Source organism: Vicia villosa, linkage group LG2 (assembly GCF_029867415.1).
Source record: "Vicia villosa cultivar HV-30 ecotype Madison, WI linkage group LG2, Vvil1.0, whole genome shotgun sequence".
Taxonomy (NCBI): domain Eukaryota; kingdom Viridiplantae; phylum Streptophyta; class Magnoliopsida; order Fabales; family Fabaceae; genus Vicia; species Vicia villosa.
The window spans coordinates 226,720,596-226,744,199 of NC_081181.1; the positions used below are offsets into that span (position 1 = coordinate 226,720,596).

General features: G+C 32.0%; 1 protein-coding gene across 1 annotated transcript; it reads right to left on the reverse strand.

The window, feature by feature from the left end:
- Positions 1 to 14,959: 14,959 nt before the first annotated feature.
- LOC131648383 (gibberellin 3-beta-dioxygenase 1-like) lies at positions 14,960 to 16,903 on the reverse strand. Its single transcript, XM_058918148.1, has 2 exons — positions 16,351 to 16,903; positions 14,960 to 15,706 (listed from the first exon to the last, which is right to left on the reverse strand). The coding sequence occupies exons 1-2, from the start codon at positions 16,833 to 16,835 to the stop codon at positions 15,070 to 15,072; spliced, it is 1,122 nt and encodes a 373-aa protein (XP_058774131.1). The 5' UTR covers positions 16,836 to 16,903; the 3' UTR covers positions 14,960 to 15,069.
- Positions 16,904 to 23,604: the final 6,701 nt, after the last annotated feature.

Sequence of the window (23,604 nt, forward strand, 5' to 3'; positions counted from 1 at the left end):
ATCAACCAATAATCCATGCAATTTTCATCAATTCATAACCTCCCTAAACCCAACATATAATCCAATTGACTCAACAACATCCCTAATCAATATTATTATCTAAGAACACGATAATAGATGATAACCGGAGAGTCCCCCCTTACCTTAGCCAAAGATTCTTGATTGGTATCTCCCTCCATTGTTCCTCTTCACGTACCAGCTTTCCAATCTCTCATCTCCTCTGATCTGCTTTTCACGTTCCTTTTCTTATTCTCAATTCCTTATTATTTTATAAAATAACCTTTTAATTGGAATAAAACTTTTACTAACATAACACCTCCTCATTCCTTAACATCACACTTGGCCCAACACCATAAACCATCCTTTTCCAATTAATTTCCACAACCACCTATAATTCTAATTATTAATTAAATTTCCATTTAAATTTAAAATTAAAATATACGGGTGTTACAACTCTCCCCCACTAAAAGAGTTTTCGTCCTCGAAAACATACCTCAAGTAACCAGCTCGTATAAGAGTCCTCCACCTGACTCTTCAGCTCCCAATTAACATTACCATCGGTAAATCCTCAAAATCCATCTGACATCACCAACAGGAAACATGTTTCAAACATTCAAATCCCAGTTCTTGCGTCGCATTTGACTATCCAAAAGTATACCACTCGCTTTATCTCCAAAAGGTTAACGACAACAGAACATTGAGGTACAACCTATACAATACGCTCAACAGCCGAGGAATACAATTACACAATCTATAGTATGATCACATTGATCAACACTGCAGTAATGTATACCATCTACCAAACATACCAACCTTAGACATACTCTTCCATCTGAGCGATAAAATAATACTTACACTTTTCACCAACCGTTTCCTTCAACTCAATACTCACATTCTTATACCATTGGATTCCAGTTATCTGACTCCTCTTAAGTCACACCAGCAATTATCCAACACTTTACATTTCGCTTTTTCCGCACTACTCTGATTACTCATCACAATCATCTATACCAATTAGACTTCTGAGCTTTACCCGATCCCGACTCTCTTTACTTATTCGTTCAAGAATCATTCTTCATCATTCATGGTACCAATTTACCACTCAGTAATACTTACTCGCACTCCAAAAACAAATTCCTGAGTTACTACATCTATTAAAACATCCTAACCATCGGAACAAGTGCACACAAGTAATTATAATCACGCTCATCAGCCTCAATACGCCATTTCTTACAAAACAACTCAAATTGAGTTTCGCTCTTTTCTAAGAATTAAATCAATCCCTCCCTTCATAGAGTATAATTCCTCATTATATCTAGAATCTACAATAACCCCTTAACAACAACACAAAATTATTACAACGTCATATAGCATCAACTCTTCGTTTTAATTTCGCCGAATACATACTCGTTAACTACGTACATCCGTAATAACATATTCATCATCTCGGCAATTATTCAAAAGAGTTATAATTCTTCGACACGACATCCTTACATCCACTGGATTCTAAATCCAACATATAGATCAATACATATTCTCTATGTAGGCTTCCGACATATTAATTCCTTACTTCTCGCGAGTAGTACTCATAACACTACTCCACATCACACTTTCGCTGCGTGACTCTGATTTCCCGTCTTAAGTCATCATCCACCATGATGCACTCTTTCATATTCACTTCTTCATAAGTCCACACAACATAGTGAGTGATTATTCTTCACGGCTTAGTATTCATCACATCTTATACCATTAAGGTAACAAAACAAGTTCATCTCATTTATATGATTTCCGTCTACTACCAACAAGAGATTAAGGGTGATCAAGTCCTCAATTTATCAATAGATAGTTAAAAATCATATTTAAGCATAAACCGTTGTTACTACATAATAGTGTCCATTTCCGAGTTTGCACCAAACTCATTAACATCGTCATAGTTCAATAATCCACTACAGTGTCCTTCTTCTAGAATATTCTTCCGAAGCTCAAAACATCAGAAACACAAATCCAATCACTCAACCTCATTATATTATTCCCATCGATTCTGAATTCACCGCCTTTACCTTGGTAATTCAAAGTTAACCTATCGATCAACTCAACATCATTTTTCTGACCTTCTCTAATCTCGTCAAGAATACCATTAGTCATCTTTAGCATACCCAATCTAACACTATTAGGAGTGCCTTCACATACCAACTCAAGTCTCAAAATTGTCCAATCAAATCCAACTCATTCACCATTAGCACCGACATATTTAAAGACTTCCTACTCAACGCAGTAACACAACATTCATACTCGTGGTTTTAATCCAAATTCCATGGCATCCTTCACGTCCAAATATCATTCCACTCGGAATCTCAACAAAGTCTTCCGCACATCAACAGATGTTAGAAATCCTCTAAAATTCTTCTTTTATACTTACCGTTACTTTGCCATCACAAATACGATTCCAATAGTTCTAAAGTTTATTCCATCTTTACTACTAATTCGCTTCTCACTAAAATCCATCGGTACTCAATTCATCTTTATTACCGAACCTCTCATCAACTTATTCATCAACAACATATTCTACTCAACGTCGTTTCAAACAATCGCGGTAGTAGGCATTCCTATTCAACAAATTTCACGCTTCCTTAACCGAATTCAGAATATCTTCTCATAGGATCACCTCTACTGTATTTATAACTCTCCCATAATGTAGAACATAATCTCTCCTCTTTATAGGTTCAAACGGCATATTAATCCGACACTCGGAACTCAAGATATGAATTTTCCAATTATTGCCCAAAAATGCAACACTGACATCATGCAGCGAAACTCTATACGATATATCCAAAACTCCTCAATTGGTAAATTCAATTCTTAAAATTACTCCTCAACAAACCTTCTAATTATTCCTTCGATCCATCCAACACTGACACTGACATCCCGTGCAGCACCAATAAACAAGTCTAGTTATAAGAACAAGAGTAACCGTAACTTCACCTCTTTCCAACGTCATCCTGTCACAATTAAATATGTTACAGCTGCTGCAACTATTTTTATAACAAAGTTCATTTCGTTAGCTTTCCGACGCTTCAATCGGAACTCAATTCGGATGTCCAGAACTCCAGTTATGAATTTTCGAAGTTCCGCAGCTATTCAGCAATTTTCCTGCGTTTTGCTTACGAAAGTCTCTCTCCAAAACTCATTCTCTTCAACTCTATCATATTCCAAACAGCCCCTTATCGTATCTCTTCACTTCCAAACATTCTTATAACTTGAGCAACACATCCTATCGCCGAAGTGCGATTTCTGGAACATTACGACAGCAACCCTCTTTGCAAACTTGCAGCCGAATCTCTTCCGAGACGTAAGGCTACTCAACTGACATCTTCGCAGTACACCAGTAGAGCTGACACATCGCAACTTTCTAATTTCCTTCTCTTACAATAATTGTCAATTAACTCTAATCATCTTCCTTCAAGATGTCCCAACTCAATTACTAGTCAAGTCCTAGTTCCAAGTCACCTTCAATTCGGGAAACAACAAACTTCCACAACGCTTGCACTGTTGCCAACAACAGCCTACTGAATCAATCATCTTACAACTGAAACATAACTGAGAAGCGAAACTTCTCCCCCACTTGTTTCAACCCAACACCTGCAACAAACAACCAAGTACCGACAGTGATTCACTCACATGTCGCGTACCAAGGGATAAAATGCCGACAATATACAACTGTCGCGCAACTCAACTGACTCAACAATTGGCCGGATGGACCAACCAGGCTCTGATACCACTATTGTAACACCCTTCTAAACCCCGCGTAAATTTATAAAATAATTTTCAGAGTAAAACATGAAAACAAGGGTGCCACAATTCAATTTAAAACAAATCATCATAAATCAATTGTCATGCTTCACTTAGGAACGAATCATCAATTTAACAAAATCATGTTTATACACAACGGAATATTCATCATACGGATAAGCATAACATCACCTATGCAATATCCCACAAAATTAATACAATAACAACACAATAGAGTAACATCATAGACTCTAAACTAGCGTTCCCCAGTGTTACAATATCAGAGCATGACACCGACGCTATACTTAAACAAACTGGCCTATGAGCTATCCTCACCAAAGCCACAAGCCGCTATTCGCCAATCTGAAAATGTCAACAGTAAGGGTGAGTCTCATCACAGTTAACAAATGTTATTGCATCTTAAATAACAACACATCATAGTTATATTATTCACCCAATTTTATCATATTCAGATTGTCAAGAAGTACTTATCAACACACAACACAATAGAATACATCACCAAAAGGCAACACCATAACAATTACACCATCATCAAATATTATAACATTGGACAATCTTCCATTCATGTTATAATTATACACAACAACCTAATGCAAATGCAACTATATGCATGTGGTACCAAACATGGGATAACCCATCTCACCGATCCACCACCATAAAGATTCGGCTACTTCTCTCACCAATTCCACACAATGGGAATTAGCTACCGCTGTCCCACCACCATAAGGGATACAGCCCACAACATGATTATGAAATGCATGTATCAACCATAACATGCTCACCATCAACATTAAACAACCAAATGTCATAATCATCAACTACCACGATAATCAATAGCCACACACAGTTATGCTATTTCTCAACCATAAATAAATACATATTTTACATCAACAATATATGTATATCAATTACCATTTACAACCACGACATCATAACAGATAAAACATTCACCACACAGTGCAACAACAATAGCACCCCTCACAATCGTGTACCAAGTACAACAAATCAACCCAACAATAGCAGAGCATTTACATCATCATTCATCAAGACACATGATAACCATATTTACCATGAACAACATCCATTTTGCATAACAAGCAGGAGCAATCATATTATAACAACACCCATCATTGCACATATTCAATTATGCAAGCAACAAACCATTGCACCTCCTCATTTATGCAAAACAAGAGTAAACCAGATTTGAAGAAAACGATACTTTTCAAAATAAAATCAAGTTATTGTTGTTATATTTATTTCTTAGGGTAGAGTATTCAATTTAAGGAACAACGTCCAAAACGGCGTCTAAAACAGACTTACGGTTTGAAAGTTACACATCATTTAACTTTTTCAAGAAAACAACTATCGCTACAGCACGCGGCGCAACCAAGGCTCGCGGCGCGACCTGAAGCACACAAACACGTTCGCGGCGCCAACCTATGCACGCGGCGCGATGCGAGAAACAAGTACGCCTTCGCGGCGCCAACACTAGGACGCGGCGCGAACTGGCGATTTCACAGATTTTCAGGTCTGCGTCAGATCCTGCGATCTCACCCAATTTGAGTCCACAACTGACTCTAAACATCATATACAGGCAGTTAATCATCAATTGCATCATTATTCATCATCACACATCAAAACAACACATAATCAACCAATAATCCATGCAATTTTCATCAATTCATAACCTCCCTAAACCCAACATATAATCCAATTGACTCAACAACATCCCTAATCAATATTATTATCTAAGAACACGATAATAGATGATAACCGGAGAGTCCCCCCTTACCTTAGCCAAAGATTCTTGATTGGTATCTCCCTCCATTGTTCCTCTTCACGTACCAGCTTTCCAATCTCTCATCTCCTCTGATCTGCTTTTCACGTTCCTTTTCTTATTCTCAATTCCTTATTATTTTATAAAATAACCTTTTAATTGGAATAAAACTTTTACTAACATAACACCTCCTCATTCCTTAACATCACACTTGGCCCAACACCATAAACCATCCTTTTCCAATTAATTTCCACAACCACCTATAATTCTAATTATTAATTAAATTTCCATTTAAATTTAAAATTAAAATATACGGGTGTTACAGATAGTGATAACACATAATTTTTCATTATTTACAATGTATATTACCATATTCCAGGAAAAAAAATAAAAGCATTGATAGTAAAAGTAAACCTGAACTGTGTTATTGGCCAACTGTTTTTGTCTGTGCAAAAAACCATCTGATAATAAAACCCACAACTCGGTCCAAACATGGGCAGGCTGTTGAATGCAGTATAGGGCAAACAACAAAAGAAAGATTTGGAAATATTGATCCGGGAATTATCGTCCTCAGAGATGGAGAGATGCCATTCAACAGTTTCTACGGTTTCGAGCTCAGGATTGAATGAGCAAAAAGTAAACAAAGATATAGACAGGAAAAGAATAAACACATTCTTAGAAGAGAAATAACTTATCAGGAATGTAAATATATCCACTCTTCACAAACATACACTTACCAACCTGTTATACTCAACCTACGATACTCATCTATGTCATCACGTATCTCTCACATAAGCGCCCATCTCTGGAGCACAAACGAGATCATCTCATAACTAAGGTTATCTCTAACGCGAAGTCACGAGAACATCCGTATTCTCGCGTCGGCGATCTCTCGCGCGCCGCTCAAACACGAAAGCATTAAGTACAGATACAAACAGTGAATGCTAGCTCTAAATCTATCTCTAGAGTTCAGAACCAACAGATAATCATCCTAGATAAGGATTCAAGAAGTTTATCTCTAAAGCACCTCAAATCCCCAGCATAGAGCAAAAATCCAGGATAACATCAACACAGATTCGTAAAGCAAGTTAATTATAATATTATAATCGGTAAATATACATAAGATTCGAGTAAATATACAAACAAAACCCAACCAAAGAGAAATACACAAAGAAGAAGAGAAATGAACCGAAAATCTCCCAGTTTGTCAGCTCCATTCAACGCTCAATCCACCCCCGATCATCCTTATGCAACCTCCGAAGTTGTTTTCTAAGCTAATTTTGATCTAAGAATGAAGTTGATGGTGTTGGGACTCAAAAATACCCAACCCATGACCTAAAAATGTGATTTTGGCCCCTTTTAACGAGCTGCTGTCTTAGCAGGTCCGCTTAGCGGACCCCCTCCGCTCAGCGGACTCAAAATTGCTTCCAGACGCTGATTTGCTCCGCTGGAGCTCCGCTCAGCGGACCCCCTCCGCTTAGCTCAAAATTGCTTCCAGATGCTGATTTGTTTTCGCCATAACTCGAGAACCGTAACTCCGAATTGCGCCCGGTTCGAAGCGTTGGAAAGCTTATTCAATGCTCTATCCAATAATGAATGAATGGAAACCAAAATGATAATTTTTATCATCCTTATTTTGAGTCTTTGGAAGTCCGCTTGACGGTGGCTAAGCGAGCTTTCACCAAAATTGCGAAATCGAAGCCGTGCCTTTGACACTTTATTCCTCAAGGATCCAATAAGCATGAATACCTATAAAAACAAAGGAAAAACTAGCAAATGGTATAAAAGTATATGAAAATACAACTATTCACAAAGTATACGTATTTATACATAAAACGGGGAATTACTCAAACGGTGTTAACAAAAGTATCGATAAGTGCCACTATTTACATACACAAAATAAGTACATTTTGGCACTTATCACAGGCCTGTTTACATTTCCAGATAGAAGCATAATTACAAAAAGTTTTTGAAGGAAATATCCTGACCCCATTCACTTGCCTCTTTAATAGCTCCAATGCATTCCCGGTCATCTTCAAGGAAACCCATTGCAAAACAAGCATCCCTAAATGAGTCATATTTTCTTTCGCCTACCTTTCAAATTTCCTCATAAGTTGTTGGTCCATTTACAGCTGTCAACATCATCCATAGATAAAAAAGTTATCTGGTAGAAGGTGGCACTCATATGAAACGCCCAATTGTAAACCCTTTTTTCCTTGGCTTCCCCATTTTTTTTCATAAATAAACCTTGTGACAAACTGTCTGTAAGTTAATTGCATGGCATCTACTAAATTCTGATTTGCAATTTACCACAACAAAAACGTAGATTTTGTGACGCTTTCCTTCTCCAAATTATTCTCCATGCGGTCAAAATCAGTGTAGTACACAGACTTCTCCCCAATAAGATGGAAAAACATAAATTCAACATCTGGCTTCCTTCCATGAATGTTGTAAGGGAAACTTCGCCAACTTGCTTCACATGGAGAGACATATCTATAATCAAGATATTGTTTTATCTTATCAATGATCTCGTTATCATTCAAGGATGTCCGCCTAGAAGGTACTATGGATGCGGTTATTCTATCGTACCCCTTATGAATATACTTGATTGACGTACTCTGATTACACCACTCTATATTGATCTAAGCACGGTACTTCAATAGCAACTTTTTATTATAGGGGAGGACGTGCCCATTGTTCAAAGGGATGCCATTTTTGTGAATAATGAGTGTTACTGATCTTCTTCTGTAATGTGAATAGCCATCAACAGCGACAATTGTAGTATCAATGAAATTCTTATGAAAGAATTTAGAGCATTTTCTATTTTTCATACACTGTAATGACAACCTCGATAAACCACATGGTCCATGGACCATATGTGCTCTGACCAAGTTGTACAATGTTGGATGCTGTTAAGGGTCATATATCTCAGCACAAATGGTTCGGTCAATGTCAGAAGGTTTGAGGTATTTACATTGAGCATGTAAGAATATCAAAATGTGAGCATGTGGTAGAAATAATGCTTGTAAACCATTCCATTCTTATCTCATATTACTTGCACCATCATACCCTTGGCCATGAAGGTTAGAAACATCAAGGTTATGTCGAGAAAGTATATTACATTCATTTTTCTTAAGAGTTAATGAAGTTGTGTCATTCACATCTACCACATCAAAAAAATGCTCTTGTAATAAACTAAATTTGTTAACAAATCTTAAAACAAGAGCCATTTGTTCCTTGTTTCACTCGCCACGAGCTTCATCAACTAGGATTCAAAATTTGGAATCATCAATTTCTTCACGGATATACTTTCTAACCCTACTAGCAATAATTTCCAAGAGCTCTTTTTGAATTTTATGTGAAGTATATTTGTCATTTTGTGGAGCATTATCCAAAACAACTTTTGATACTTCATCATTATAAGATGCCAAGTGTTTTAGCAACTCGAGAAAATTACCTTGGTTTTTTTGACTTTTCAGATTCATCATGGCCTCTAAAAGCACAAGTTTGAAGTGCCAACCAACGAACAATGTCAATTGAATTCTTGAGACATAGTTGATTCTTTTTTCTTTGAATTGAGCTTTGTTTTTGAAAAACATTCTCAATATGTGCCTCTTTATTCAATAAGTCTTGATAAGCTTCCATTGCATTGTTGTGTGCCGAGCGAAGATCCTTCCCTATATGCTTAAGAAAAGAAAAATTATTTCCATCTCTCACTCTTTTTCAACCTCTAAAACCTGTAGTAATAAAGACATCAGATCTAGAATTTCCACTTGGTCATTTGTTAAAAAGATATCATGGAAAGCAATATATGACATCCTTTAAAGGTGATTATTCTAGCCATGAATAAAAGATTTCAAATCAAGTTTCTTGAAACCGTCTTGGTTGATTCTCTTTATCGGACAAATGATATTCTTTTAAACAGATTTGGTATAGACCCCATTTCATATAAGCTCTCTATATTTGATCGACTTGATTTGGTGAATATTTTCATATTGGAGGACACTTTCCAGGATCACGTTCTAAATAATTCAAAATATCATCTAAAACTTCAACTGGTTGAGGGATAGTTGTTGTCACTTCTTCAATTTGTTAGAACTTCAACTTGTTGAGGGGTAGAAATTGCCACTTCAACAAATGGTGGAACTTTAACTAGTTGGGGCATAGAAGTTGTCACTTCTTCGATTCTTGAAACTTTAATAGGTTCAGATGTAGAAGCATTCTCACAAACTTTCCTCTTTAAAAAATGATTAATTTTTCCATTCTTCATCTTTATTTCTTCTGCCTTATAAGAAATCATCAACGACAATCGATCAACTAAATCTATATAATACAAACTACATTTCAAACCGAAAAAAACCAAAAAAACTTGTTGTTATAAGTTAAAAAACTTGTTTTTATAAGTTATAAAAAACTTGTTATAAGTTAACACAATCACAAATTCACAATCAAACCTGTTGTTATAAGTTAAAACTAACAGGAAAAAACAGTTTACAAGTTAATAACAATAACAATAATCAAATGTGATTTCAAAATCACTCATTCAATTAAGCAATTTCACATATTCTATAAAAAATTATTATTATTAACAAGTATAAATATAAAAATCTAACCTCATGTGTTAATTGAACATCTCACCCAGAATTAAATAAATAAAAATACTATCCAATAAGCAGAAACATACAATTTTAACTATTACTTTGTCTATTTTTAGGGTAAAATTTTAGGGGAAAGTGAAAACATACAGTTTTAGGGTTTATGGAAAGCGATGCATTTAAAAAAAGGAGAGTCGAATAGAGAAGAAGCTACGCCAGAGAAGTTTTATGTGAAAACTGTCTAAAATGGAATAAAAATTTATATACTAATATTTTTTAGGGTATTATAATAAATTTATACGGTATAATTTTGTTTTTGGGGTGGGTCGTGGCCCACCACAGCCCCTAGTTCCACCTTTGATGATAATAAGATAATTGGTAATGAAACTAAAAATAAGAATGATATTTCAATCAATTATGTTAATACGGGAAATTTGTGGAACCGAAAGAGGTATGAATATAAATTAAATATTTTCATTCTCCATTGCATGTGAAATTATGAATGAAAATGATGATCCCGAACCTAGAAATATGAGTGAATGTCACAATAGACATGATTGAAAAAATTGGAAGGATGCAATAGATACAGAGTTAAATTCTCTTTAAAGTCGAAAAGTATTTAGCCCTATTGTGGCTGTATCCAAAGATTTGAAATCGGTTGGGTATACCTGGGTCTTTGTAAACAAACGAAATGAGAAAAACGAGATTGTCAAATACGAAGCTCGTCTTGTTGCATAAGGTTTTACTAAAGACTAAGAATTAATTATGAGATAACATATTCTCATGTTATGGATGCCATTACTTTTCGTCATTTAATTGGTTTTCCACTATTTAACAATCACTATATGCATCCTATGGATGTTATTACAGCTTATTGTATGAATCACTTGATAGTGATATATACATGAAAATTCCAAATGGATTTAAGATGCCTGAGACATTTAAACCTAGAGAAATGTATGCAATTTGGTTGCAAAAATCATTGTATTGGTTAAAACCATATGGGCGCATGTGGTATAATAGGCTAAGTGAATATTTGCTTAAAGAAGACTATGAGAATAATCCTATTTTCACTAGTGTTTTTATAAGAAAAACAATATCAGATTTTGTAATAATTTTGTCTATGCTAATGATTTTAATATCATTAGGATTAATAGAGAAATTAAGGAAGCAAAATATTACTTAAAGAAAGAATTTGAAATGAAAGATTTGAGAAAAATCAGGTTCTACCTTGGTTTAAAAATTCAGTATAGTAAAAATAGTATATTGGTACATCAACCGAATTATACATAAATGGTTTTGAAAAGGTTTAGCATGGACAAGGCAAATCTGTTGAGTACTCAAATTATGAGTATAATATTTAATGTTGAATAGGATCCATTTAGATCTAAGGAAGATAATAAATAGGATATTGGCTTTGAAGTGTCATACCTCAGTGACATTAGAGCACTCATGTACTTTTTTAACTGTACAAGACCTCATATAGTTTTTGCAGTACATTTACTAGCAAGACTCGGTTCATGTCCTACAAAACGACATTGGAAAGGAATAAAACATATATTGTAATATCTCTGAGATGCATCTGATCTTAGTTTGTTTTACTCTAATAATACAAAATCAGTTTTGCTTGGTTATGGTTATGCAGATGCAGGATATTTGTCAGATCCAAATAACGCTAAATCACATAATGAATATGTGTTTACATATGGTGACATTGCAATATCATGGAGATCTCAAAAGAAAACACTTATAGAAACTTCTTAAAATCATGCTGAAGTAATTTTCCTTCATGAAGAAAGCAAAGAGTGTAAATGCTTAATATCAGTGACTCGGCGTATCTAAGAAGCGTCAGACTTACCAATAGATAAGAATCCAATAATTTTGTATGAAAATAATGTTGCATGTGTTACCCAGATGAAAGAAGGTTACATCTAAAGTGATAGAACCAAACATATTTCTCCAAAGCTATCCTCATTCACACAAGAACTTGAAAGGAATAAAGAGGTTGATATTCAATATATTTGTTCAAGTGGTAATGTTGCGGCTCTCTTCACAAAAGCACTCCCTACATCAATTTTCAAGAAACATGTACAAAATATTAAAATGCGCCGCATTCGAAATCTTTAAAGAAGAACTATATGTGTATGGTTGAGGGGTGGCATAATGTTGTACTCTTTTTTTCCTTATTAAGGTTTTTATCCCAATATATTTTTCATAATAAGGTTTTTAACGAGGAAACCTATATTCCTATATGATTCTTCTTGACAAGACTTCAATGGAACATCGAGATAGATATTTCAAATGAGTGTTATAATAGATTAGAAAAATATTAATATTATTTTAAAATATCTATCTAAAAATCAATTAAAAATAGTAATGTGGATTATCTATCAAAGTGTTAACTTGGAATAGTAATGTTCTATTTACAAATGTCAACTAAGAAAAGTAATTTAAATTATTAGAATATCTACCTTGTTCTCTCTTTATTTCTTTAATTTAATTAAAATATTCTATTTTCTTAACAAAAAGATAATTTTAGTTGACACCAAGACATCTTTAATGACAACAAAAACCTTAATAATAGTTTTTTTAATAGGCAATTTGGAGTTAACAGAATTTAAATCTAAGACTTTGAGGGAAACACGCCCTCAAAACTCAAGCTTTAATCATTAAGCCACACATGCACACAAAACTTTAATAGTAGTTGATAATTTAAACGGTAAATTAGCTAGAGCATTAAATCTTTAATTTTAACTATGACATTGAACTTGGATTAATAGTGATAGCAATTTGACTCATAATATCCTATGAGTATCTGAAAAAATAATTAAAATGGGTAGGATAAAAATCATAAAATGGGTACGTGTACAAGCACTTGTAATTAGTTATTAAAATAGATATGTATGGGTGGAGGTACATATATCTTACTACCCACCCCGATCCATACTCGCAGTATATATTGATATAATGTCATTTATATTATTATATAAAAATGTATGTATAACTTTTAAAAAACATATCGTTATTAAACTATTACACATTTTAATAAAAAAAATTATCTATTTCTTAACTTAACTATACATCCATAATTTTTTTAATATTGTTAAAAAAATTAAAATTATATGATATTTTGTAATTAATTGATTTAATTTTACTACAAACGCGGGTAAACAGATATGGATATGGGTATTGAGGTACCCATATGGCACGAGTACCGGTATGAACATTTGTGTCGACGCGGGTATGGGCTCGGGTATGTGAATTTTTGAACTACGTGTATTATAGTATCCTGCCTAGGGGTGTTCAAAACCAAACCGGCCCAATACAAAACCGCAAAACTGAACTGAATCAAACCAAAACCGCAAAAACCCGCATTTGGTTCAGAAGTGTTTGAGCCATTTTTTTAACTAAATTGCGCGGTTCGATTCGGTTTACGGTTTGTAATTTACAAACCAAACCAAATCGATCCAAACCGCATTACGTTAGAACCAACATTCATTTAACTCACATCCAACTCAAACTCAAACGTATTATGCCTTAGTTTTACGATTACGAATGATTTTCCCTTCCTCATACTAAAGGTTTTAGTTTAAATCTTCTCAAATCTCACCTAGCGGTATTGCACATTTTTTTCATCTTCTTTTCCAAGTACATATCACCTCTTCTTCTCTAGTCTCTCATCTCTTAAGTTATTTCTTTTTCATCTTATTATTTTTATTCTACTGTTCTCTCTTCAATTACGTTTTTAATGCTCCTCGTATTCTCTAATCTCCCATGTCTTTTGCTCTTTATTTTTTATCTTCTCTAATCTTTCGCTCCTCTTTTTTTTTTTCATTATAATGTTTTTGATATTGTTTTATGTTATTATTTTATGTTTTTTATTCCACTTTTATCCAATCTTATTTTGTATATTAAATAAAAAATTGTTGTCCAAATTTAATGAGTTTTATTGTTATTTGATAACGCATAAATGATGTATCTATGACACAATAATTTTAAATAAAAAAAATAAATCAACCGAACCAACCCAAACTACATTAGTTTGGTTTGATTTGAATCGATTTTATTTCTAGAAGTCAACCGAACCACACACTTTTTTTCTCTTGTGGTTTAAATATTTTTTACGTAAAAATTGCTCAAACTGCACCGCGAACACCCCTTATCCTACTTAAACCTGCCCATTGTCATGGATCGATGACACAATTTTAATTAAAATTATTCAAATGTATTTGATTAAAAAGCTTTTTTTAATATATTAAGAAATAAATTACTTATTTTAATTTTTGAAATCAAAATTATTGAGCTAATAAAATATATGCACATCTTATGCCTAATAAAAATCATTTTAATTAGACTTTGTAAACCTATTTTATGTATATATATACAAACTTAAAACTAATCTATAGATGTGCACGTACGGTTGTTGCCACATAAAATAAAAAATAAATATCAAGTTCCAAAGAAATGTTGTTTTGTTTGTCTTGTGGTGGAATTGAATATATTCAAATTCGACAAATTTGCTATGTCACTTTCACTACAAAATACAAACGAAAGAACAGTGAAACTCTATGTTTGCATTACTATAGTTACATTTTAAATTTTTGTTTGGAAGTATTATTTTTTAAAATATTGTTTGATTTGATGTATCTTATCCTCTGAACTAATAATGGCTCCTCTCCCATTTTGAGCCAAACAAATTTATCCATGTATATACCCTCAACCTTGAACTTTAAATTGCTTTCTTGTTTGTTCCACCAAATTCCAAGTTGTTGTAAAATTTAAAAATAGCTAGTGTTTCATTTCACAATATTGCCTTTTGGCTTTTATATATGTTTGGTACAAAATAGACCATGCAAGAAGGAAGGATTAAAAAGTTGAAATACCTATTTAGCCCACTTGGACACTATTTTTGTTAGAATCGTTTACATCAAACAAACCATTAATAGGTGTACAAAGTCTAACAGATGAGAGTGCTTTGTTGAAATGTTTTGCTTTTGTGCCAAGGTACTCATTCCAAGTTACTGACCTATAAAGAGGGGGTTTTGTTGGGCCTACTAATTTTGCATGTGGACAAATCTCTACATTGGAAGGGGGCCCATATAAATAAGCAACGGAAAATCTTTGTCGGGTCCGGTTCACTAAAACTCGATGGAGCACGCTAGGATATAGTCCGTTCGATAAAATATGAAAGAGGTCGCCCACGTTAACGACCAAGGCTCCGTGAAGCGGGGGAACTGTGACCCACCCTGAACCCTCGCGCTGAACTTGTAACCCGCTTATGTCGTTTTGAGAAAGGATAGTTAAAAATGTAGAGTCCGTGTGCGGGGCGAGACCCATCGCGTGATCCGGGTCCGGACAACTAGGGTAGGAGTTTAGTTGGAGAGCTGCACAAGCTTTTTCAAATTGGGCTTTTGACCCGGCCCATTTGATATCTTCCTTTGTAATACCAAGAGAGTCCAACATTAGACACATTAATTTTCCTGCTAACTTTTTCATGGTCTCATCATATTGCATGACAATATCACTGAAAAGACAAAACCACAAAAATCACATATAATTAGGAGAGTGTTAGGAAAAATCAAAACATAGTTGACTAAATAATTAAGAGATTTCAAAACATAAACTAGTGGATTTGGTGCAATTGATTCTCATGATTAGTTTACCCTTTCATTCTTCAAAGGGTGTGTGGGTCCATAAATAGATATATACATTCACACACACATAGCTTTCATTTTGATCTTTGCTAAGTGAACTATAGGATAAGAAAATGGGCTTATATAGTTTGGCCATTAGTACCGTCGCCACACAAAAAAAATATTTTAAAAATTTATTTAAAAAGAAAAATAGAATAAATTTGTGAAAAAGGATAAGATATTATAGAGAAGAGATAATTAGTTTAGTTTAGTTTTTTTTTATTATTAATGAGAATTGAGGACACATTACCACACTTATCTTTATAATTGAAATATCTTGAAATTTAGTTTAGACTTAACTTAATATCACAAAATTAAGTTATATATATATATATATATATATATATATATATATATATATATATATATATATATATATATATATATATATATATATATATATATATATATATATATATATATATATATATATATATATTAGGTTTAATATGAGACTCTTAACAATGACACGTACCAGTATTTAGCATAATCTTGAGGCCAAAGTTGTCGAAAATGGTCAAGAGGGGAACCGACGATAGTAAACCCCTCATACCACATGAGTTTGGGGAAGAAGGAAGAGATACGAGCAAGACCATATCCCGAAACGCCATCCGGGGAACGAGTGGCTTTGACTTTTTGTTGAGAAGGAAGAGAGAAAAGTGTTTGTCCAAGCCATTGAATATCCTCAAGAAGGTTTAAGGGGATGCCATGGTTCATTACTTGATACACCCCCCATGTTTTGCATGCAAGTCCTATTAGCTTTGAAGCATTAGGGTCATTGAGATCAATAATAGGGACACTACTAGTACTTTCCTTCATAATATTATTGGAATTAATGGTGTGATCATCAAGGTGTGTCCAATTGTAAGACTCGGGAAGTTCTTGAAGTGAGTTGAAATCAGGGTGCTTGTGGCTAATGTGCACAGGGTGTGCTCTATAGGCTTCTGAGAGTGAAGGCATAGTGAGTAGTTTATGTATTTTGCAATAAACTTAGAAAAAATAATGAAGATGAAGTGAGAAAAATGATTGTGTGGGAACTTAGTATATATAGAGGTGATGGAGTAGATGACGACAATGTTGCCCTTACTCTTAACCCAAAGATAGAGAAATTAAGATTGTTGTTTTTTTCTTAAATTTATTTTCATCCTCAGGTGTTGATTTTGTTGTTGGAGAGAAATCATTCTTGCTTAATTATTATATATTTATAGTTAAATAAATATTTATTTTAACTCTTTGATTTTGAAGAATTTTAGGAAATTTTAGGTATCCGTTTGGTGAAGATTTAGTAATTAAAAGAAGAAAAAAAATTAAGTTTAAATTCGGCAAGGTTGTAACAATTCATAAGTTTTGTTCTAATTTTAATTGGATCCCGCGCTCCTATACAATACGACTGCTCTTTTGAATTAATCAATTCTTGTGTAGGATATTGAATTTTTATAATAAAATATTTAAACGATTAAATTTTGTAATATAAAAATAATTTGATAAATAATAAATAAATTTACATAAAAATTATATTAGTCGGAATTTAAATGCATTTTAGGTAATTCTAAAAAAATACTAATAATAAACTATAAATAATTTGTTATTAAAAAATTTAATATTATATATAATATTATTTAATACATTTATATATATGTGTATATGAGAATGACATTTTTATGTGAGAACATGAAAATAAATATAAATTATAATATTTTAAAATAAATGGTGGAGATTATGCGTCATTTTTTTGTCTCTCTTCTATTATTATAATGAAATGATGGAGGAGAGGAAAAAAAGAATTACATTCTCATGTTCAGATTCATTATCATGTTATATATATATATATATATATATATATATATATATATATATATATATATATATATATATATATATATATATATATATATATATATATATATATATATATATATATATATATATATATATAGGGAGCATATCAAGTGAGATCATTTTTAAATGAGAGATGAGAGGAATAAATATCAACCTTTAGATTCATCAAGAGAGAGAATGTTAATACATTAATGTGGCTATTAATTTCTCTCTCTTAATAAATCTAAAGGTTGATATTTATTCCTCTCATTTAAAATTGCTCTCACTTGATATGCTCCCTATATATATATATATATATATATATATATATATATATATATATATATATATATATATATATATATATGAGGAGAGTTATATTGACTCCAAGAGTAAGTTATAATAACTTACACCACATCTTGACCATTAATTCTTTTCAATCTAATGGTTAAAAATAATAAGGAATAGTTTTCTCTTTCCACATTTAATGACTTATTATTTTTAACCATTAGATTGAAAAGAATTAATGGTCAAGATGTGGAGTAAGTTATTATAACTTACTCTTGGAGTCAATATAACCCTCCTATATATATATATATATATATATATATATATATATATATATATATATATATATATATATATATATATATATATATATATATATATATATATACGTTGAAGGATATTCTTATTCCAAAAGTAAGTTATGAAGATTTACTCCACATCTTGATCATTAATTTTTTTCAATCTAATGGCTAAAAATAATAAGTAATTAGATGTGGAGAGAGAAAACTAATACTCATTAATTTTAACCATTAGATTGAGAAGAGTTAATGGTTAAGATGTGGAGTAAGTCTGGATAACCATTGATTTTCATTAGTCTAACGATTTTAATTGATCATTTAATCTAATTATTTTTGAAAATATTTTTCTATATAAAAGATTAATTAAAGCCGTTAGATTAATAAAAATCAATGATTAAGATTTGGAGTAAGTCTTCAACACTTACTCTTGGAGTAAATATATTCCTCCTTTTATATATATATTGAATTGGGGATAACACCATAGAAATAAAAGGCAAAACTTTCTCTTACATGCTTAATGTTTTTAATTATTAATGTAAAAGATTAATTAAAAAATTTTAGATTAAATTATAGATTCTCATTTTTATACAATTCACAAAATTAGTCTTTCTATTTTAAATTCAAACAATTTTATTTTTTTTTTCATTTTTTTTATAGAAAGTCGATTAGATGTTAATTTTTATTTATAAATTTTCACTATATATTCATATACAATAATTTATCACATTTCAAACTAAACTTCTCATTTAAAAAATATAAATATTGTTAATTTTAAATGCAAAAGTATGAAAGACGATCACTGTTAAAAATATAGGAGGATCAATTTCATAAATCAAATAAAATAAAATGACCAAAATTGTAAATAAACCTTTTCTTTATTTATAATATTTATATATAATCTTTTTGTTTGTCCAATATTTAATTTCTATAATAAAGAACTTATATTATATAAAAAAAATTGTAATACTATTAAATTATTTTAAACTATGTACCAAAAAAGATTACTATGCATTCATATTATACTATATTTTTGTACAACGGTTCACTAACATTTCATCACATGATTAAATGTCTATATATGTGAAAAAAAATTTAAAGCCCTTTTTTATATTAAAAAGATATTTATACTATTAAATTTTTTTTTAGGAGCAGAAAAATATTAAAATAGTATAAATTTTTGGTACATACAAATGTACAAACAAAAAACTATAATAAAAAAATGGCGTTTTATAATTGTCCAATGCAAAGAACAAAAATGGAAAGACGATTTTGTCCTGTACGTATAAAATATAAGTTTAAATACGGAATTGAGAAGCATCTCCACCTCTCAATTTACAAGTCCAAGAGGTGCCACAAAAGGGTAGGGACCCCTACCTCAACATGTGCCTATGTCTTGTCCTCAAGTAGAAATAAATTTTAAATCAAACTCATTCAACTTGCTTATCATTTTTATCTCTAGGCTAAAGGACAAATGTTACAACACCCCCCATATTAGGGTTGCTGCCACTGTCACCAAATTACCCATCTCCAAAAAATAATAAACACAAAAGACAAACACATATGGATTATTGGAATATTCTTGACTAAATATAACTATTTAAAAGTTAAGATAGTATTTAAACCAAACAAATAATAGTGTTCCACACATAAACAGAATTGAGAATAGATGACATAAGATTCTAAAATTGATAATGTTGAACTCTGGTGCGGTGGTGGTGCAGAGTGAACTTGCAAGATTAACACTTTTTTGTCTAAGTTAGTTGCGTAGTCTAAGATGAGTATAGTAAAAAATGTAGAGATTAGAAAAATGTATATTGAATCTCATGTGTGTTGATTATATACGTTGGATAATTTTGATTGAATTTGTACATGATTGAGTTTTAATGTTGGGCCTTTGGCCTATCCAAAATTGTTTCCCCCAAGGTTTGTCGGTCGTGTACTGGTCGAGAAGTTTTTTGAAGTCGTGGTCGGCTTCCTGCAGTTATGTACGACCATAGTGAGATCATGGAACATTTACAAAAGTAATGGGGAGCAAGCGCATTAAATGCTCTCCCATCATTAAAAAATTTATATGGTTTTTCCAAAAGTATGGCTTTAGGTTAGCAAGTTAGGGTATGACATTAATCCCTAGAGCATTAGAGTGAACTTGAGTTCGTTTGCATTTCCTAGGTGAAATCCAGTCGTTGATTTGTAACTTCTCGTATCTATTGATCTAGTATATTTCTCGCCTTCCTCTATAAATAAGACCTCTTGACTTTTGGGATAACTTTCGTCATTCTTGAGTGTTTGTCTTTCCCATAATCAAAGTTTTCCACTTTGCACTTAATTGTTCACCTTCTTTGTCAGACTTTACTCTTTCTAGGTACCCCTCTTACCATGAGTTTGCTTCGTACTTTCAATATTTTCTCTACCATGGCCAATGTAAACTATCATTCCATAATTTTGTCCAGTGATTTTGGAAGTAGTGATTCCTCTCTTTTAGTTAGGATAGAGGTATATTCTAGTTCATATTCTTACCACTTAGTCATTAATCAATCAGGCCCCTAAAGTTACACTTCTATCTGATGATTCTGAGTCATAGAAGGTTTCTGGTGGTTCTTTGGATAGAGAACCTTCCATTAATGATTCTTCCTTTGACACTCTTTTTTTTTAATGATGACACTCTTTTTTCTCCCGATTTACTTACTCTAGAGATGGAGGTCGGGTTTTGAATAAGGAGGAGGCCCAAAATTTCATCAAAACTTATTGTGTTGCTTATGGCCGGGAGCCGAGTGATGATGAAGTCAAGGATCACCTAATGTGTGGAGTTCGACCAGATGGTCTTAATTGGCTCAATCTCGTCGATATCTTCTGGGCTGAAGAGATACCTCTGAAAGGAGTCACTTTAGTGAAGTTGGCTGATGCGAGTAAATATTGCTGGATTGACTCAAGGATATATTATGAATTCCTTCTATTTTAAGTGATCTGGAGGCTGTAAATGCGACTAATATCGTGGCTGGCCCCTACTAACTTGCTGGTCCTTCGTGTAAAATCAGACAAAAGGATATGTATCACTTTTGAGGAGTGCTCCATTCCTTTTTATGAGGGCTTGTTCACCTAGATAAACCTATGGTTACTCTTATCCGAGTTCAAGGTGGAGGTTTTGAAGTTTCTAAAGGTTTCTCTCTCACATCTTTACTACATTGGTTCAGCTTTCATAAAGGTGTTCCAATTCTTGGCCAAATATCGGTCTGAGAAACCCTCTTTCTGGCTTTTCTTCCATATATTTGTCGTAATACATACCACCACGTATAATATCCGAGATCAAGGGCTTATTGAGTTACCTCACTCCCTATCATATTATATTCTTATCCACTTTCATATCATATCACGTCTTTATATATTTTTTGCATCAAGTAGAATAACTTTTACCATTAATTCACAAAATTGTGAGAGAAATTTCTAAATTTAAAAAAAATTATAAATACAATTAAGATATTGACACAATGTATTTTTTTACTCAATCATAAATGATTGTATTATTTGGTTATATTAATAAGGACTTGAGTTCAAATCTTATAAGTCTCACATTAACATGTTTCACCTTCACATGCGTTGAATATAGAATGTTATTGACATTCAACTAGGATTGTTTATGGTACAACTCATTTAGAAAATTGAATCGAATCATAGTAAAAGCTTATTTGAACCAGACCGATCCAAACAAATTTATTGGTTTGGTATACCGGTTCAAAATACTAAACCGTACCAAATCGTTAGGAGGCAATTTTTCTAAAATGGAATCATTTGTTAACGAACCGTTATACTTTGTTTTGAATTTATTTTTAATATTTTTTATTTTCAAGTTGGTTTCAGTTAAGGTTCGATTTATTTGTCATTTGATTCGACTCTAAAACCATTTTTTGTAACACATGCTTCTTTTACTATCCAAACATAATAGTTCAACTATTTTAACTTCAGTGTTGTTCGATTCAGCGTTTTTTTATCAGTACTACATACAACACATTAAATAAATAATATTTAATAATAATAATTTTATTCTACTCTTTTATTCACACACCTCTCTTTCTTATTTATACATTTTTATTTATAGCCGAAAGGAAATGAAAAGGGAAAAGGAAAACATAAATGAAGAGGAACACTTATATATATTTTTTTTAATTTAAATTTTTATTTTGATCTTAGATTAGAATATTAATATTTTATATATTATTTATAAGGATGAATCTTTCATGTTATTGATGTTATTTATAAGTTTTTGATTATTTACTGTTAAAATAAAGAACAATTCTTTCAAAATTTGTATTTTTTTATTGTGTTTAATGGACATGTATTAATAGTGTAAAATAGTTTTATATTATCATCCAATAAATTTTTCATGTCATAAAAACAATTTTAAAATATATGTGTGATTTGACAAAATATTTGTTGTTCATATCAATGTACATTTTTCTTTTTATATTGATAATACATCTCTTATTTTCTTCATTTCATTATAGACTTAATTTTTTAAATTTAAAAATTAATTTTATAATTTAAATTTAATATGCATCCTATAATGTCACACAATAAGTGTATTAAGTATTTAACACATGTGACCGTCTTAATGGCAAAAACCAAATTGTATTTTTCTTATGAGGTGGCTTTTTAATGCGGTTCAGTGTAGTTTTTTCTCACACGTGTTTCATGAAAGTCCTAGTTGTATGTCTAAGAAAATTTCATATTTTACACATGTGACGATTGAACATGTTAGTGTGAGAAGTGTAAAGCTTGAACTCTTGTCCTTAGTGATATAGCCAAATAATACAACCATTATAATTGAGTCACCACATACATTGTGTCAATCTATCTTAATTATATTTATACAATTGTTTCAAAAAAATTATTATTTTTAGATACTTCTCTCATTAAGTATGAGATCTTCACAATTTTCAGAAGCAATAATAAAAATTATTATATTTGGTGTACTAAATATGATAAAGACGTGACATGATAAAAATGTGGATAAAGATGTGATATGATATGGTAGGTGGATGTAGCTCAATCTCTCTGTTAATAATATTTCTTTGTATTATGTCATAATATATTAACAATAAGATTTATCTTATAGCATACTTTTTTAATTGGTCTTGATGCATGTTTCTTGGAGGGTGAGTATGGTGGTCAGTTAATGGCAATAGTGGAAAAAGATGGAAGCAATCAGAATTATCTGATTGCATACGTTATGGTGGAAGTAGAGACAAGAAATCGTGGCAATGGTTCTTGGATATATTAGTACAATATCTTAATAATATCATGGAAAGGTTTTATGCTTTCATTTTATA

What these genes read in the sequence shown, in the direction of transcription:
- LOC131648383 (XM_058918148.1), bottom strand. Translation starts at nt 16,835, where the DNA reads ATGCCTTCACTCTCAGAAGCCTATAGAGCACACCCTGTGCACATTAGC. An exon ending in CAAGATTATGCTAAATACTG is followed by an intron (nt 15,707 to 16,350) that starts GTACGTGTCATT and finishes TTGTCTTTTCAG; the next exon opens with TGATATTGTCATGCAATATG.